The sequence below is a fragment of the Tachysurus vachellii genome, chromosome 6 (assembly GCF_030014155.1).
Source record: "Tachysurus vachellii isolate PV-2020 chromosome 6, HZAU_Pvac_v1, whole genome shotgun sequence".
Classification (NCBI taxonomy): Eukaryota; Metazoa; Chordata; class Actinopteri; order Siluriformes; family Bagridae; genus Tachysurus; species Tachysurus vachellii.
This window is the reverse complement of record NC_083465.1, coordinates 16,480,635-16,500,751: the sequence shown is the minus strand read 5'-3', so window position 1 is coordinate 16,500,751 and position 20,117 is coordinate 16,480,635. Positions and strand designations below refer to the sequence as shown.

At 36.2% G+C, this 20,117-nt stretch overlaps 1 protein-coding gene across 1 annotated transcript; it reads left to right on the top strand.

The window, feature by feature from the left end:
* Positions 1–7,854: 7,854 nt before the first annotated feature.
* Positions 7,855–20,083, top strand: wbp1la (WW domain binding protein 1-like a). Its single transcript, XM_060872576.1, has 4 exons — positions 7,855–8,273; positions 11,909–12,011; positions 15,117–15,278; positions 16,269–20,083. Exons 1-4 carry the CDS (start codon positions 8,124–8,126, stop codon positions 16,997–16,999), a joined length of 1,146 nt encoding a protein of 381 aa, XP_060728559.1. The 5' UTR covers positions 7,855–8,123; the 3' UTR covers positions 17,000–20,083.
* Positions 20,084–20,117: the final 34 nt, after the last annotated feature.

Here is a 20,117-nt window from a genome sequence, read left to right as displayed (position 1 = left end):
GAGGTCAGCTTGGATAAGGTGCATGCATGCTTTCCTCTTTGCTTTTAATGCATGTTTCTGTTGAGTTGTAATATATATGTTTTGAAACTTTTAACACTGAATGGGCTTGAGAGCTTCAAAGGAAATGACTCACCCTGTTGTAACATGCAAGCTGAGACACTGAAAACAGACAAACTGCTGTTCACTGTTTTAAGAAGCCAGCTACAAGACTTTTCATTGAATATTTCATCCATTACACATTAGAAAGCTTGGAGACTTCTGCTATAGGTTTTGTTGAAAAGAAATTGATCATTCTTGCAGCAGTAGGCTTAATGCCTGTGTGTGGCCGTGGGTTCTCTGGTGGTCGTGATGGCAGAGAACAGACATTTGCCGGAGGGAAAAAGACAAAGTGCAAGTGTCTTCTCAACGTGTGCTAAATGCTGTTTTACATCGCACCAGCGTCTGAGTGAATGACCATTCAAAGGGAGCGAGCAGGGGCCTGCACTGACATGGTTAATTCACAGACCTTCCAAAACAAACGTCTTTTTCCTTTAATGTTAAAGCCCCTGGATTTGACCTGACAGAGGATCACATTGGAAAGGTGTTGCCCCTTAACACTCTACTCGGGTCTCCTTTCTCTCCTGGGTTGCTGTGGAAAACCTCAAATGTGAGTCAGACCTTAAGTAAATAACATCAAAGTCTGAAAGAAATCACGTTCCTCTGAAGCGTCAGTGAAAATCCAATAGGCTTAAAGTGTACATAAATCATGATCATGAGTCATGCATACAGAAATGTGATAAAATAACATCCACATGTTGATAGCATTTATGAATGTTTATTATATATTTGTATTTATAATGTACATTCTTTAGTTTCAGGATATTTTTATAAGTTCATATATAGATATTCAGAGTCAGTTTAACTTCAGTATGCTCTTATGCATCTAAATACTATATCTAAAAACCTGAAGAGCTGTTTAATAGATTAGTAGTGAAGGGATCCTTAGCATTGGAAATGCATTGGGGTTGTGATTTATGAACAATGATGGAATAAATGAGATCATATTCAAACTGGGTCAATCCATTAGCTGATTTTCCCATATAACATTAAAGATATGTCTACACCTCCGTTCAGGGACTGTACAGTAATGCAGGAAATATGGCCTCATGGGACATGAAACAGCGGTCAGTTAAATAAATAATAATCTGTTACTTTTGGGCTCAGGTGGAAATGAGTACTGATTTCTATATTTCTTAATAATAACAATTTGGATTTACTTGCAATTTCAACATTAAAATTGACTGTTTGCTTATTCTATTTTTTTTTCTATAGTCATTTCATAACCTCTTTGCATCTTTTGCTTTTTCCATTTTACCCATCTGCTTGATTTCAGCCACCTGTCTGACATTTCCACTGTCTTCCCCTGTCTTCTCCCACATGACCATATTTTTTCCAAACTTTGTGGTAAAGCATGCAGTGAAGATAAAGAGAAAGTGAGTACAATAAATGATTTATTTTACCTATTGAATAAATCTTCCAAATGGCATATATAAATCCTCATTGCAAATCAATATAATTCTTAGTGGCATATTATTGTATATCCTGAGCCTTGCAGAAAACTATATTAAAAGTTAAAACAAATAGACTTTACATGCAAATAATTAAATGATTGACCTATAAAATGTATGTGTTGTTCCTAGACACATCACATCGTGTTTCACAACATTTTTCACATTCTGGATATTCATTCATTCATTCATTTTCTACCGCTTATCCGAACTACCTCGGGTCACAGGGAGCCTGTGCCTATCTCAGGCGTCATCGGGCATCAAGGCAGGATACACCCTGGACGGAGTGCCAACCCATCGCAGGGCACACACACACACACACACACTCATTCACTCACGCAATCACACACTAGGGACAATTTTCCAGAGATGCCAATCAACCTACCATGCATGTCTTTGGACCGGGGAGGAAACCGGAGTACCCGGAGGAAACCCCCGAGGCACGGGGAGAACATGCAAACTCCACACACACAAGGTGGAGGCGGGAATCGAACCCCGACCCTGGAGGTGTGAGGCGAATGTGCTAACCACTAAGCCACCGTGCCCCCTACATTCTGGATATGGTGCATGGAAATTAAGGATGTTTTACTTCACGTGATGTTTTACTCGATTTGTTTATTTCATACAATTTATTTATTCTCTCATGAGAAAGTCTGCTTCTTCTTCACACGTGGTCTAACAGTTCACATGATGCCATATAGCTTATGTTTATTTCAATTAAATTTGAATTACAGGATATGTTAAAACGTTCTACATGGGATCCTATTCAGAGAATTACATGTGTAAAAACTTAGGATCACTTGAAATGTATGATCTTTTTCGTAGAAGGACAATCACTATTTTAATGAACATAAAGCAATTAAGCACATTTTAAGAGGTACGTACAAGAGTGCAAGGACAAACGTGAAGTCGATGACATGCAAAGTTAGCTGCAGGTTTCCTGTAAGGAAAGGAGGCTGTGCAAAAGCTAAATATCCTTTATAGGAAAGTTGCAGAAATGGAGAACACTCCTGGATTTCTATTTGCTTATATATCTGTTTGTTTGTTTTAATATAAAAATTATTTATAAATAAATAAATAAACAAACAAACATAAGCCTTGATTCATATGAAGTATCATTTTCTATAGCCTTCTGTGTATCCAGCTGTAATAGCTTATTTCTATAGCCTATGTAATTTGGAATATTTACACATAACGGCTTGAAAAAGGAGAAGCAATGATTTGAGCACAACATCTGTAGAAAAGCGCAGGAGACCGGGGTATTTCTCTGTTTAATTACAGAAACTATTCTGACTTTTTTAGTCCATGTTAAAATACAGCAGATTAAATGGCACAGACCTAATGTAACGTAATGTAATATGACCAGCCTTGTTGTTTTTTAGAATGTTTATTTTATTTAAACATTGATGAACAGGATGATATTGAATCCATGGTATAGCCTAAATACTCATTATTATCTTTTTGTCACGTGCATCAGTTAAAATTGGGATGAAAAGGTAAATGTTTCGAACACACGTGGTTTGTTTGATTGTTTCCATGTCAGGCTATTAACGGATCTGATGTCTTTTGGAGTCAATGGAACTACGTTTGTGATGAGTTTTACCAACGGCATCCGATTGTGCAGAGGCAGTATAACAATCTATAGAGTGCTGTGTGTGGGCTCTAAGGGAGGGCAGAGACAGGCACAGAGAGGGTTTGGAGGATTATGTGGCACACTTTTGTATCCTCATATTTGGACGTTCTCCGACTCCCAGAAAATTACATTAGCTACAAGTCTTCACAGCATGAAGAGCTGCATCTGCAGGGCACCTTCTGTTTTATTTTGGAATGAGTGATAGCCTCACCTCTGTCAGGCCTCACTTGTACAATTTGTATCATCAGAGATAATATGTTAATTGTAAAGTACATACAGGGACAAACTTATTTTTAGCACTTCTAAAATATACCACCACAATAAGCCACTTTCTGACATTTTAAAACAGGTGAAGAATGTTTTCTTAAAAAAAGAAAATCTATTTAGAACACTAAATTATTCTTTGGTCTTTCTCTCTGGATACCTTTTAATGGTTTATAAAATTCAGGATCTTTTTTATTACAAGTGAATCATGCATCTGACCAGGGTTCAGTGTGTTAATTACTCTGTGATTCCCTTGGCAGATGTTCGAGAAACAGTTGGAAGCATCTGGGCAAAGAGAAACACTATCCTCCATGTTATGTTGTACCTCAAAAGAGTGAACACACACTTTACCAGACAATTATACGGTAATATTTCCAAAGGACACCACTATAAGTTGTTAAATAAAGAGAAAACACTCCATAAAAAGTGCAGAGGATTAATGATTGCAGTCACTAACAAACATAGACACTGATAGATATATGAACCTAATTTCACACATTATTCACTTGCATTCACCTGTACTTCTCAGCCACGATGAAGTGAATGAAGGATGTAACACGAGTAGAAGTTAAGAGTTACACCATGTTTGGCTTGGCCAAGTTCACTGGACTTAAATGGAATCAAGGACTCTGCTCTTTATAGAGCAGGTGACCCCTGTTTCCTACAGGATGATGCCTTGGCAGAACTGCATTAACTTGTGGTCACAGTATCAGGTGTCGCTGTGTCTAATCACACAGCCAGCAATAGACTTCAGCCCATTCAAGTGTCTAAATAGTGTGGTAATTTTACACAATAGTGCCATCTAAAGGTAGTAAAAGCAACTTACAAGGTTTCTTAAATAGCCTTTCCTATAAAAAATATCTTTATAAGGATGTGGTGGTCTAACGTGCCCTAAAGCTGCACTGTAAATATTATTCACAGCATGTCTGTATGTAGTACAACATTTTACTTTAAAAATTAACTTAGGATTTTAAAGTAATAACCATTAGGATGTATAGTATAAGATGTTTTTAAGATGATAGACTAAGAGAAGACTATATACAGTGTACAGTGTAATTTGTGTTTACCTTTATTTATTTTTAAGATTGCAGATTAAAGATTGTTAAGCTATAATAATACATTTCTTTTTTAGAAAACAAAAAGCATAAAAACTTCAGAAAGTAAGATAGCAAATATTTTGTGCCTTTCTGAAGTTTTTGTTTTGCTATACAGAATGGACAGTGCAAAGAAGCAACTCAGTTTGATCTATCTGTCAGACTTTTCTCTTTAGATCTGATAGGCTTGCATTATAATAGGTTTGATGCAGAGGGTAAAGAGATGGCCCAGCTTGAGCTCACCATGCTTCTCCACCTCTCCATCTTCTCTGCTGTGGGAGAAGCCCAGGAGCTGTCAATCATCTGCTAGTGTAGGACCCGAAGAATAAATTCCTTTCATCCAGACCTCCTCATTTCTTCTCATGGAATCCTATCAACGTTCGGTGAAAGGTAGTCCTTACCAAGAAGAGGCAGGAGAAAAAAAATTTAAGAAACTCGAACCTACTTTTCAAATCAGGCAGTAGATACCTGATTGTCACTCTAAGAGTTGGGGACTAATCCTTTTGTGTTTCTATAGGATTACTTGCGCCAGGTCCCACTCCCCTTTGGCACTGCATGGGAGAATAGACAGATTAAGGGGATTAGCTTGTATCCTCCTAACTTGTCAAGCCTGGATGTAAGAAACCATTGACTTCTCTGTTCTGAATGAGAGAAGTGCCTAAAAGGGGGGAGAAATGAAAGGCATTGAACAAGAAAAATTCCTGAAAGAACAATGTGATTTGTTTGCTTTTGTTCCTTTAAACTTGGTGGAAAGGTTCAAAGAGTCTCACCTAAGGAGCAATAGTCCAGAGATTGAAAGACATAAATATATCTTGGGAAAGTGTGTCCAATTTTTCTGTCTGTAAAAATAACACTGTCTACAAAACAAGTCAGTTAAAACAATAGGTTAAATGTATCTAAATCGTCATTAAGTTTCATTAAAGATGCAGTGAGATGTAGCGTAGGCACATAAATGAAGCATATAATTAGGTGTATAACCATGTAGGGTACATGTTCAGGCAAACCTAGAATTATTGGTGGATACTGAATAGCATGCAACAACTGTGTATTAATTTTCTTAAACCTACTGTCTTTGAAATGACCAAACACACTTCTAATTAATATTTGTGATGCATTACCTGGAGTTAATAACATTTGAATAACCCTTTCCTCATTCACAATGATTAAGAAAATTTGAGATACTAACAGGATCTTGGAACACCGCTTTTGCAGAGCATTTTAAGCTCCTTTATATGCTTAGATTTGTGATGTGGACTGCTACTTCAGTTCAAATCACTGATTTTCAACAAGGTCTAAGTGTTGAACTCGTAAGCATTTCTGCGTATGTTTTGGATAATTTTCTTGTCTAAAATATTAACCTCCTTGCAGAAGACAGCAGCACAAAATTACTGAGGCATCTGCTCATATGTACAATTCCTGGCAATTTTTAACTGCTCCAAATTTTTAGAAAGTGTCTAATATGTCCAAATTGTACATAATGTTAATTGTTAGGTGATAAAGATTTAATCACATATTTGGTAAAAGGAAATAATGAATTTTATTTTTTACCATTTCTAACTGCTGTCATAAAGACATTTTGCCTTTTTTTCTTCCAGCTTGTGGTCAGAGTTACAGATAGCTTGTAATCTTCGCCTGATGATAGTTTCCTTAGTTTATCTGTCTATTTCTTTGCCTTAGAAGCACTTTTCTGAAGATACATTAGAGAACTCTGTGGCATTTACTTGCAATGTTCCCTTGTTAACATTGCAATGTACTGTGCAAAACATGGAACACTCTACAAACTGTCCTTCACTGGACACTACACAGTCAACCGACTGCAACCGATGGTTTGCAAAAGACATGTCAGTCAGATGTTAGCAATGTCTGTCTTCTGTCATCTGGTCATAAGTGAATGTTCTCAACTAGAGTCTCCTCATGGATATTACTTGATGATGGGAAGTCTTGGTGATGGGGGATGTGGTAGACTAGTGTTTAAGGTGTTGGACTACTGATTGGAAGGTCATGAGTTCAAATCCTGGGTCCACCAAAGGTGCCACTGCTGGGCCCCAAGCAAGGCTTTTAACCCCCAATCACTCAGTTGTATAAATTAAAATACATTTTTTTAAGTCACTCTGGATATCTGGGTGTCTGCTAAATGCCACAAATGTAAATGTAAGTCTGTGCTGCTGCTACCTGGGTGTGCATTCTCTCTTTGTTCTTGAATTATAACATTGCCCCACCTAGTGGCATAAGCATGGTGGCCATCTCAGCAAGCCTTTCAAGTTGTTTTGTAGTAAAGTATGTAGGTTCCTTTTGTCATTGCTGGATACATCAGCCTTGCCAGTTAGAGACGTGACATTAAATCACAGGTATGTATGTAGTTGTGGCTATATGAACTTGAGAAATTTGCCAGGTTTCGATTTGGAAACTGAACCCAAGTAGAACTTTGCAAGAAGGTTCTGGGTAAATAAAAACTGTGTCATGCATCACATCATGAATGTACTTTCTAAAATATTTAATTCAAATTTATTCAGTTGGGATTTATGCTCATTTTTATATAACTTATATACCACTGGATCGACACAAATCTAATATAGTCTATCAAATTCTCAAATCTGAAGATTGATTGATTTTCTATAAGAGTACATCTCTCATAGTTATGGCTGTTACACAAATCACAATAATATTAATGTGCTTGATTTAATAATTAATAAGTTCTATAGCAACAGGTAAGTCAATAATACTCCATATGATCTAATGGTCTTATAATAAATGAATAAAAAAATGTTATATGACTAATAAATGTAAATAATCATTGATATGGTGAACTTTTCTGTAAAAGAATTTATTTTAAAATGTAAGTGATTGAGTCACGGGTGTTATAATGTAATAATCAGTACGCAATAAAGGGTTCTAGTTAGACGAATTTGCACTGTCTGTTTTCTCAGCAACGTGACAACCACATGAAGGTGTTATAAGGTAAGTGATAAGGTAAGGTACGTAAGGTTATTTCACAATAATAAAAAGTGCTATAAACGTTTAAACGTGTCCTTTACTAAATAAAACATGTGTTTTATTCATTACTTCTTATCCCATTTGGTTACATTATTGTTTACCCCTAAAATGTTTCCCTGATAATTTCACAAGTGGAAAAATGATGCAATCACAATTTATATTATTATTATTATTATTATTATTATTTATTAAAACTATAATATGTTATATAATTATATATATTATATGTTATCATAAATAAACACTATGACGTCACACGTAAAGTCTGCTTTCCTTCCCTTTAACTCAGCATCTGACGTCTTTGCAATCAATAGCAAAGAGTTTGGTTAAGAAGTCACACCCTGTACAAGCTCACAGACAGTGACAGCGGCGATCAAGACTGACAGGTCAAGTAGCCAATGCCTTAAAACCGATACTTTAACTCCAGGAAGTTTCTTCTTAAATTAGCCAATGGTGAAGTAAGAAGAAGGCGGGGATTAATAGTATACTTTCGGAGTTGTGTGGCTAAGCTAGTTAGCTGGCTAGCTAGCTGGCTAATTAGTTGAAGTAATAAGAAGGAGAAATAACAAAGGTGTCTCGGTCGTGAGGTAAATGTCATACCGCCGGGCAGATGTACAGACAGCCACGAGAAAGTGTGGAATGTCGGAGAGTGAAGGTACAGCGCTGAAAATGGGCCTGTTTATGATGAACGCCGTCGTTGGAGCCGTGAGCTCGGGAACAGCCGAAGGCACCGTCACGGAGGTAAATGTTAGCCACAACAACACACCGGCTGGTGCTCGGCTTCACCTTCGCTCTATTGTGCTATAGATCTCTTATTTTAAACTTCTTTGGGAATGCTGTCAGGCAACAATACACACAATTTATTATATCTGGCACTTTGTTTCAACTAACTTTCCTTACCGAGAGCTGACACTTGATTATTTAAAAGCTGAGAGGTTTTTGTTAAAACTCCAAACGGGTTTGTTTTGCTTTGCTAAACTAACAGCTTTTAATCCAGTCAACAGGGAGACACATCAGTTGTTTTTAAATGTAATAAGGTTTACGTTTGGATTGAGTCCTGTGTTAAACACTGTTGTGACTTGTGATCCTGGCTCCATAACATGACTTTTTGTATCTGGTCTGCTTTTCTTTTGTTTATGACAGCTCAAAAAAGTTTCCTGTGTATCCGGATGTTTAAGTTAAGAAACATTTCTATCTGTTTACATTAAGCGACTCATATGGAAATGTGTTTAATATCTGTAGGACTAGAGGGTTGTACGAAGTGTCTGAGTCCATCATTTCTTTTTGTTTCTTTATTTGTTCATGATGGTAAATGACCATTTTGTTACAGTAGTAACCAGAACACCATGTAAACAAATAAAACTGAGTCATACATCTACAGATTATGAAAATGGAAATGTTAGTCACTTTTGCTGTAGGCTGGAAGACTGGAAGTTTAAAATAATCAACTTTAATATGAAGTTGTTAATATGAACACCCTGAAGTGACCTGAAAAGTGTGATACATTCTGTAGTCGTCGTTGATGGCCTTTCGATCAGAGTAAAGGCTGTGGATCTCTGTGGTAAAGTATGATTTCACTCTAAAACAACAGTGTTTTGGTGAGACAACCACAGGAAGTGCTTACATAGTGACACTGATTTTACTGAAACAGGGCATGTCTGTTTAAAGTAATTTATCTCCCTGTATATTTATATATGTAGCATTGGAATTGATGCTCTTTGAGTATGAAATATAACTTCAGAATAGGAATTGTCTATATCTTACACTCAAAATTGACATGTCTAACTGTCTAAATTTATTTGCCTTGGCTTACGTGATTTAGGATTCCTGTTTTCATCTGTTTTGTGTGTGTATGTATGTATATGTACATACATACATAAACACACACCGTCATGTGAAATAAATTTGGACACAACATAAGTGTGTTTTTCTAATAGTTAAAAATACAGGCATTTTATCTTAATTTTAACAATATTGGGAGATTCAAGTAATAAAACTAAACAAAGAAAGGGTCTTTTTTAAATTATCTGTAAAATGTAATTTTAAAATAATCTATTTTGTTTGAGGAGAAAGTAAGGACACCCCCCACATTTATTTGTACTTAAAATGGATAAACATACCTACAGGTGTCTCACATCAGGTGCAAACGATTATTGTTACAGAGCATTTTGAAGAAATCTTGCCTTATTTAAACCTCAGATATTTAGTTTGGTTTGCTCCTAATTGTAAAAGTGAGAGATATCACCATGGTAAGATCCAAAGCGCTCTCTGAGGCCTTCAGAAAGAGGATTGTTGATGCTTATGAGTCTAGTAAGGATATAAAAAGATCTGAAAAGAATTTGTAAACAGCCATTTTACTGTCTGAAAATCATTAGCAAATGGAGAACATTTAAAACAACTGGCAACATGGCCAGGTCAGGACGTCCAAGCAAATTCATAAAACAGCAGACCAAAAGATGTTTAAAGAAGTCTCCAAAAACTCTAAAATATCATCACATTACCTACAGCAAGCACTTGCTACAGTTGATCTCAAAGTGCATGAATCAGAAAGAGACTTGACAACTTTAATTATCATGGGAGGTGTACAAGAAGGAAACCTTTGCTGTCTAATAACATGAGGGCAAGGCTGAAGTTTGTGAAAGAATTCTTCATTGTATAAGAAGGTGGTTTATGAACATGTGAGACTATCTGTAACAAAAATTGAAGTGGAACTGGACCTTGCAACATGACAAAAACATATCAGTAAATCCACCAAGGACAGGCCAAAAAGTAAAAAAGTGGAGAATTCGGAATGGCCAAGTCAAAGCCCAGATCTACATTCTATTGAGATTCTGTGTGGTGATTTGAAAAGGACTGTGCATGCAAGAAACCCCTCAAACATCACACAGCTGAAAGAATTCTGCATTGAAGAGTGGGGAAAACCTTCTTCTAGTTGATGTCATACTGGTAGATGTATGAAGCCTCTCTACAAGAAACATCTCATTCAGGTTATTTCAGCCAAAGGGGGAAATACTAGATATTAGGGCATAGGGTGTCCTAACTTTTTCATCAGTTGGAATACACATTTTGTTTAATTCTTTAGTTTAATAAGTGATGATTTTTTGTTTACAAGCAATTACATCACTTTCACCAACAGGTACAAATTAAAACAGATCAGAAATATACATGTTGACATTTCTCAAGAACTTAATATTTAATATATCTGTCCTACTTTTTTCACGTGTCTGTGTACATACACATATCGATACATACATACACACACACACAGTCACAGAGAGAAAAAATTAGGACTACTACTACTATAAACTACTACTGCAGCGTCACAACATACATATTGATACAAATACAATAGTTGGCTAGTACGGCACTAATGTTTATAGTTTCCCACCATTACCTCTGTAAACTACAAATTTACTAGCTAATTTACTCTAATTTGGTGAACTGTCACTGGTGTCAGTATACCTTTGTGTCACGTAGACTAGCACAAAGATACGATTTGACATTTGTAAAATTCTAGTAATTAAAATGTGGGACGTGGTAGCTTGCTGGATAAGGTGCTACTGATTGGAAGGTTCTGACTCTGAACCGGAGGTCCACCAAGCTTCCCCTGCTGGACCCCTTAGTAAGGCCTTTAACCCTCAACTGCTAACATGTGTGAAGTTAAATACAAATGTAAGTCACTACAAATGACATAAATGTAAATGAAAAACAATTGAAATATTGTAGTTTTTTAATATGATGTTAGTATTATTGCTTTCAATAAGTAAAAAATGTGACTGTGAAGACATGAAGATTAAAGCACTTTGCATTATTATTAGTCTGCATGTTTCCCAAGTGTCTGATAGACTGACAGGGAGAGGCAGCACTGTCATCCTGTTTACTTGCATTTCCTGGCATGGATTGCTGCATTCAAAATGCTTGGAGTGGGATGTGCGTGTGTGTATGTGTGTGTGTGCTTAACTTGAGACCAGCCACCAAAACTCAGCATACAAACTGCACTATACAATTTGTGGCCTGGACTTGTTCTTATTTTTGTATCTAACTGTGTCTCTAAGCAAAGGTAGCTCTTTATTCTCTCAGGAATACAGTATGACATTTCACACGGGTCTACACAAGGTAATTCAGGACCAAAATGCAATCTCCCTGTTACTGTTGTTTTAGCTGGCAAATTATGATTGTTGTGTAATTGTGCAGATTATTTTTCTATAGTGTAATAATGATTTATGGTGTGATGAATATACTTCAGCCAGGTGATCCTGACAGTTTGTGTGAACACCCTGATCAGTGGGCAAGCTGTGTGCACATCTGAAAAAATAGTACTGAAAAGTATTTGCCAATCATTAATTCTTTATGACTTTTTTTTCCCCCCTTTCCAGAACAAGCCACTGTGCATCGGCGCGAACAACCAGACTTATATCTGTGATTCAGGCTACTGCTGTTTAGAGCCTCAGTGCTGTAGCTACTACTACGAGCTATGGTGTAAGTACCACTACTGTTTCCTTATTTTTTAGGTTCTGGTAAGTATGGTAAATGTATGTAGAGTGATGTAAGTCATGTTTGAAAAGTCACTGCCCCCAGCCCAGTGTGTTTGCTTCAGGATTGATCTATACCATAAGGAATTTGAGAAAGGTGTTGTGTAGAAGTGGCAACAGAGACAAATAGACATGCACCTATGCTAACAAATCTATGGTTGACCATTAAACAAATTTTATATTGTCAAAATTTCAAAAATGTTTTGATTTAAATGGGGGTTTTTTTTGTTGTTTTTTTTTATTATTATTATTATTTATCAGAGTAGGAATAAATTGTCACTTCTGTCTTTGATTTATTGGCATGATTGTCACTAGTAATTCTCAACTGAATATCTGTCACAGTAATTAAGCTTAGATTATGTTAATGATTTATACCACAGTTTTAATCACTGATTTATGAAGAATCTTTATTAAATTCCAAGATTAATTATGCACACTAACCTGCTTAAACATTTTTCTATAAACTCATGCTACTTGGTTATTTAACATTTACTGCATGAATTTATAAAATCAAGACACATTAAATAAGTTATTTAATGCTATTAAATCTATAATATCATTATTTATTACTGATATGGAAGTTCACAGCTTGTCTTAGTTCTCTTAACACACTTGTTTTCTGTTTCTCTTTAGAATCAGCCTTTTAACTCCGTTAGAGAACAGAGGATATGAAATGTTTTTAATGTAATGCACCTTGTCTTTGTAACGTTTGTCTTTATTAGATCCCGTCACACCTTATTCAGGAAGTTTAGCATCACACAAACATGTTGAAAAAAATATTTCCATAACTCATTTACATTTTCAACATGTTTAATTCTATTAAACATGCTTCTACTAAAATGCTGAATTTGCTCATGTCTACACCACGGTATGCTAAATTAGCCCAGCATTTATGCACTGAGTGTAGCACAGGTGGAACTTGGGAACCGACTGTGTGTGTTGGAAACACTCATCTGTTTGCAAAAAGGATGTAGCTTGCTTTCATAAGACTGACTTCTTTTGACATTTGTTGCTCGGTGCTGTTCACACTCACTGGCAAACCTGCAGCATTATCAGATTACTGCAGAGACTAAGATATCACAGAGACTAATCTCATCTCTGTGATAATTATGGCAGATAATCCGCTGAGTCAAGGGCTACACTTCGTTGTTTTTATCTAGCGTCTAATACAGCTAGTCCACATGGACTTGTTCCGGTGTAACTCAATCAGGTCAAGTTCCTATAAACAGATGCCTAAAGCCTCTCTATTTGGAGCAGCCGAACCCACTCACCAGAAAAGGCTGGCCTTTTTATTGGGAAGAAATTTCACATGGCTGGTTCTCATGATGTCACTGAGCTACACTGACATTTCCACCGGGTTTGCAAGATTTCCTGCTGGAAGTTAAATTAATTTTCCTCTAGCGATTTGATGCCAGTTGTGTATTCAAGCTTCTTCATTTGGCTGTCATTTGCTAAGGATGAAATTGCCACCAAACCAAAATATTTTTTTCTTTGTCTGTAGGGACCTTATGAATGTGAGAGAGAATAACCTAGTCAGCCCAGAAAAAAACCTGCTATGCAATGCAGGAGGCCATTTTGCTTCAGGGTTTTTAAAATTTATGCTGCAATTAACTAACCTCAGAAGTAGGACTTTAGAGTATATTGATAGAATCAAATTGTCATCATCCTCCATGCTTTCAAGCAAATAAGTTGAGGAAAGACCAAAGACAGATTCATGTTTTTCTTCTGTTTTCAACAAGCTAGCTAACTGTGATAAAGTATTTGCTTTAGATCAATTAACATAAAGCCAATCTATAACACACAAATATTGATCTAAAGCAAATACTTGTATATGCAGCATAACTCAAGGTAAAAGGTGCGAGTTTGTTTACTCTTCATAGTGTGAGCAGCCATGTCAATATGAAATAACTTGCTGAACATGTTGCGGAGACCTTCATGAGTTCCTGAGCAGGAATTCTGAGTTGAGTGAACATTTTTTTGTCATTTTGTTAATCAAAGGTTGGAAATTATGAGTTACAACTCTAAGTCGACTGTGCATGTTACAATATCTGTAGTATCTTTCATTCTTTATTTTACTCTGTCAAGTTCTCATTAGTTATTTTTATTGCAGTGCCTAAAAATAGCATAGTAGTCTGGCTATATTCAGATTATTGATTGCATTATGTGAAACAGTCAGCGGATGCCTTTTAAAATAGCTGAAAATTAGAATTAATTTCGATTTCCTCTGTGGTTTTTAATAGTAAAATAAACTGGTGTATGTGATAACATGCTGTGATGTAATGAACACGGCTGGTTGTGATTCATGGAAAGGAGGATTAACTTATCTGCTGGAAAATGAGTATGAAATACCTGTTAGCAAAACGTGTGTACATTTTCAGCCAAATCATAAATCCATGAAATGGTAGATTTGGTTTTTCTGTCAGAAAGCACTTACCTCATTTAAGTAAGTCTTGCTATGTGCTGGATTATTCGTTTAATTGTTTGGTTTAATGTTATTGTTGTGTACATCACAGTGCTGTTGTATTTTCAGATCAGAAGGTGTATATTTAATTTTCTATACCCTTACAGCTCTAACAAGTAGCTCCACTTGTAACATAAATGTTAGGTTTACATCATTGTGCTTTTTAATGTCGTTGTTTCATAGGGACTTGAAAATCATACGCTTCATGTCTAATAACAAACAGATTAAAAGTGTTATTTTACAAACACAAGATGTTTTGATAACATCACATGTCTTGAAATCTTGATAATGTAATGTCTTCTGAATATACAGTATATGGAATTAGTATCAGGTGTAAGAACTTTCTTATTGTGTGTCCCACGTTTTTCACAGTGGGACAAGTTGCATTTTTCTGAGAAACAGTGAGGTTGTTGAGACCATAAACTATCCTTAGTAGCTGTTATGTGAGAAATGGCACTAACTTAGATGTTCCATAACATTAAAATATATAAATGGAGCCGTAAATAGTAGAAAGTGTTTAGTGAAATTGAATGTGAATGAATGAATGTACAGTACTAGCAAACAAAAAGCATATCGTTCTGTATTTTTTAGGGTTCTGGCTGGTCTGGACTGTCATCATTATCCTGAGCTGCTGTTGTTTTTGCCATCATCGTCGCGCCAAGCATCGCCTGCAACAGCAGCAGCGGCAGCATGAGATCAACCTCATTGCCTACAGAGAGGTTCACAACTACACCTCGCTGCCCTTTTACTTCAGTGAGTGTAACCTGATGATTTCTAGTTTAGTTTTTTCTCCCACATTTATTTCATGCAGTGTAGACTGCTCTGTCTGTATGTCACTCGATATCTGTGCTTTTTTTTTATGTGTTGAACATTTCAAAACAACACCACAGTTAAATTTCAATTAAAGCAAAATACATGTATGAAAATGTAAAATTGACAATGAAAAATATTAATTGAGAAGTGAACTATACTACAATAATAACAAAAGTGGCCATAGTGTCTCAGTCGACCTTGAATACAAATCAGGATAATGTCAAGCAAGAATGATTTTAATGTTGTCAATCCGGTCAGTGATGGAACGTAGCTGGTTTGCTTTTGAACACTTAACACACAAGAAGGCACAATTTAAAAAAGTAAGTAAATAAATAAACTAATGAATTAGTTATGAACATAATTTGTAAGTATCTAATCACAAACGACCAAATACATTAAAACATTAAAAATTAATTTTATATAATGAATGTAAAAAAACAGCCTTAAGATGTTTTGCAACAAGGTGTGCATTGATACAAACGCATCATCAGAAATTTTTAGTAGTTTTATACTACAAGTGTAGAAACAGATTTAAAAGAAAACCCTGTTTTTTTGTTTGTTTTTTTCAGTTTACAACCTGCCTGTAAATCTCACATGACTACCTGATCCTCAGTATTGACAGTATTTTAACAGTGGCCTGCTTTTCAGTCCTCTAAGTAATGATGTGTAGATGAGCACAAGCACAAAGTTATGTCTGACTCACATCCGAAGCCTGGACATTTTACTTATTGAACACACAGTAAAAGTCAGAAATTAAGAAACAAATAGAATTTTTTGTTTTGTGATGATTTTTTTTGTTGTTGTTGAGATCAGTTTAGTTGTATGCAAGGGGTAATTACCAAGTTGCCTAGGAGTAGGATGGACTTCAAGACTATGGGGAATTTTAAACAATAGTATTTAAACATTTACCATCCATTTATTTGCTTTCAGGGTTTCTTCCCAGCTACCTCTTACCTGCATATGAGGAGGTGGAGAACAGACCCCCGACACCTCCTCCTCCATACAGTGCCTCACAACCAGGTCAAAGCACAGATTCAGTCAGCCCTGAGCAAAACAATGAGCTGTGCCCATCGCTACAGACAGGCTCCACAGCCACTGCATCAGAGGGCAACTCAACTATGAACTGCATCGAAGAGACCGCCCGCCCTCCTGCTCATCGGCCAACAGGTGACGCGCACAAACCCTACCTGAGCTTTGAGGAGGACAGCCAGCAGCAGTTGGCATCTGCCACTTCACCTGAGATAAGTAAGACTGACAAAGAACCCTTAAAGTGTGGAGATCAAGGGCTTGATTGTTGCACTGAGAGCAAGGACAAGACAGTGGGTCGCCATAGACGCTTTACCGGAGACTCAGGAATCGAGGTGTGTGTATGCAGCCGTGGTCCAGGGGAAGGAGAGTATGAGGAAGAGGATGAGATGAAGGAACTTGAAGGACTTTTGGACAGAGAGGAGTTACAGAAGCAGGACTTCTGTGATAGTTGCAACCCCCATAATGATGACCTACAAGGGCCAGGTGATGAGGAACAAGGCTTTGTTGGCCCAGAAAGGAGCCCTGAGCACAGAGATCCCCCTCTCCACCGTCTCCCTATCAGCCTCCAGTTACACACCATTAATGAACTGGAGGCTTCACAGCAAGGCAACAGTGCAGATTCTCAAAGCTAAACACCACCATATACTAAAGTGACTCTCTGTGGTTTGCTGTCTCCCTTTATTTTTTCACTGTACTGTTGCTTTGCCTGTGTGCTGGAAGTGTGAATGTTATGCAGTGTTGTTGGATTCATCTAAAATCCAGCAAAGACATGTTTAAAGAACACTGCAGAAAAGAACGTTATTCAATTGCTAGGTAATTTTGTTTTCTACTTAATAGACCCAGTAAGGGTCACTGCTTGTTTTCAACAAACAAGGGGTTTCAAAGGATGATGCAAATATTTAAATAATGATTGAAGTTGGAGCTGCTGTTGTAAGCTGACATTGTTTGTACAGGGAAATTCAGTATATATCTTAAACTGGAATTCATTTATTTAAACCCCAAAATGCACACAGATTTTTTACCATTAGTTTGTTATTCCCCCTTTAAATAAGGTTTTTCTAAATTTGGACAAAAACCAATAACACCATTTTCTCAACCGACTCTGGTAACTGACTGGTTGCTAGGTATACAGACAAGATGGTTGTTTTTTACTTTATTTTAAATCTGCCCAAATATATCACTGTAACACTGTAATTTGAACTTTATGTTCTATATGGCTAAATATATGTGGAAACCTGACCATCACACCAAACAAAGTTTGAAGCATTGTTGTATAGGATTCCTTTTCCATAGCATTATTCCTATTCTGTAGCATTACAATACATTATACTGGAACTAAGTGACCGTGCCCTTGTACCCAAAGAAAGGGGGCACATAAACACCTGGTTTGGCAAAGTAGGTGTTGAAGAACTCAGTGACCTGCACATAGCCTTGACTTTAACCCCACTGAACACCTGTCTGCACACCAGGATTTTCTTACTTGTACCTGACCTCACTATTGCTCTTGTGGCTAAATGGGTAAATCTGCACTCCAATCTAGTGTTCATTTTTCCTAGATGATCAGAGGTAATTATAATAGTATAACGAGCACTTACTGTTTATGGTTTTCGAACGGTACTTATGGATGGTCATGTGTCTACATTCTTTTAGCTGTGTAGTGTATATTCAATAAGCATCTATTTTAAATATCAAAGAATCAAACTGGATTCAATTCAATTCAATTTTATTTATAAAGCACTTTTAAAATCCGCCTGAGCTGGCCAAAGTGCTGTACATAGAGATAAAAGAAAAGGAAAAAACAAAGAACATAAATATAAAGGATCATTGTTATTGCAAAAAAGATAACATCTAATCAAAGAATTTAAGGAATACAAGAGTATCTGATATCTGAATGTGAATATATAGTCATGCTAATCCTCACAAAAAACACAAGATTTTGCACTGCATAAATATGAGGAAAAGAAGATGTGAAGACTGTCTCTATAGATCGCATAATTTGTCCAGGCTGCAGAACCTGGTGTGTAGACGTGTATTTCTTTCTGCCTTCTTAATAGAGCTGTCAGATGTTGGACATACTGTAACAGTGCCATGGTGGCCTGTTTTTTTTCTCAAAGATTCTTTAATTGGTATATTTGCTCTTTAATCTGGCTGGCATGTGTGTGCATATATGTGGATTCAACTTTTGAAATTTTTAATAAATAATATAAAGAGTATGAGTATTTTACATTGCATTCAGAAAGAAAGCAATAGAGACTGGCATTAGTTAAGCAGAGTAGTAGTAAAAAAATGAATACATAAAAATTTCATATACTATGTAATATTTTCTGGTAACGTGGCTCACATATTTTGGTGCATTTGTTGTTGTTTTTTTTGTTTATTTGCCTTATTGGAATATTTCAATGAGATTCTTCTAGAAATTAGAATTCAAGGCCAGTGTGGATTAATAGAACTTTCTATACCAGAGTGTTTCAGACACAGATTGCTGTAATGTTTCAATCAGGATTGCTCTCTCAGCTGTACGGTTAACATGATTATGGAAGTAAATGTCTTTTTCTTTTTGTTTATACCACAGTTGCTAACAGAATAGCCTTGTAATGGTACTGGTTTGGTAATATATTGCAATTCTTTTTTTCTTTTTTGCAGTGTGAAAGTGTTATGGTGCTATCAACAGCAGATAATGCTGATTGCAGAAAAAGTTTTAAAGCTTTTTTTTTTAATTGGATCCCGTCCACATAAGGTGACTTGGGTTTAAAGCCCCCAACTTCACTGATCATTCACTGTGTTTATATCTAGTCAAGTCTAGTAAAAAATAAATGTTTTGTTTTAAGGTGGTAAAAATGATGTCAGGTTTTGTTTCACTGTGGCAATAGAGACTGCTCAAAGCTGCTCCACTGCATTCCTACACTCTGTTGTGTGTGTGTGTTTGTGTGTGTGTGTGACAGAAAGAAGCAATTTAAAGTCACTTGTTCTTTGAGGAAGTGTGTTTATTTGACCTTTGGTCTGCATAATCAGTAAGGCTTCCAGCGATAGAGTGTTTAGATAGTGATCAGTTCAAAGGACACACGTGAGCTTCAGAGATAGTGCCAGGCAAGAGTGTCTGAACAAGTCGAGGAGAGACGTCTTAAACAAATATTATAAATCAGATACTGTAGCTTCCTTCTTAAGCAGTTTAATTTAAACAAAGCTTTAAAGACTAGTTCAAACATTTAAAGATGTAATTTACTTGTACATGAAGTCTTTTGTGTTCAGAAGCGTTGGCGTACCTCTTAGACAGACTTGTTTCTTATTTTTTCGGGGTGCTTAAGCTGGATATTATATTGATAAAAGGGTAATATATACTCACACGTCCTCTTCAGTTTCCCATCTCATATCTTGAGACCAAAAAATATATATTGTTTAAAAAGAGGAAATCAGAATTAGTTGATCATTACAATATGATTTTCTTTTTCTTTTTTTGCCTCAATATGGTGTCATTGCACTGTTTTAAAATCAATCCATTGAGTTTGTTTGCTCTAAGGTTACGAAGGATTTAGAAGGAAATTGCTCTTTACGTTTAGCTTTGACATGAGACTTGGTACTATATATTAGTTTTGTATCTGTAGTTGCCTTTTTATAAAACTGCATTTTCGGCTATGTGTAACATTTTGTATGAATCCTCAACCAAATGAATGAGTAACAAATTATGTACATTACAAATAAAACACCTATAAACACCATGTGTTTTGTGATAACTGTTTATGGTTATATTTT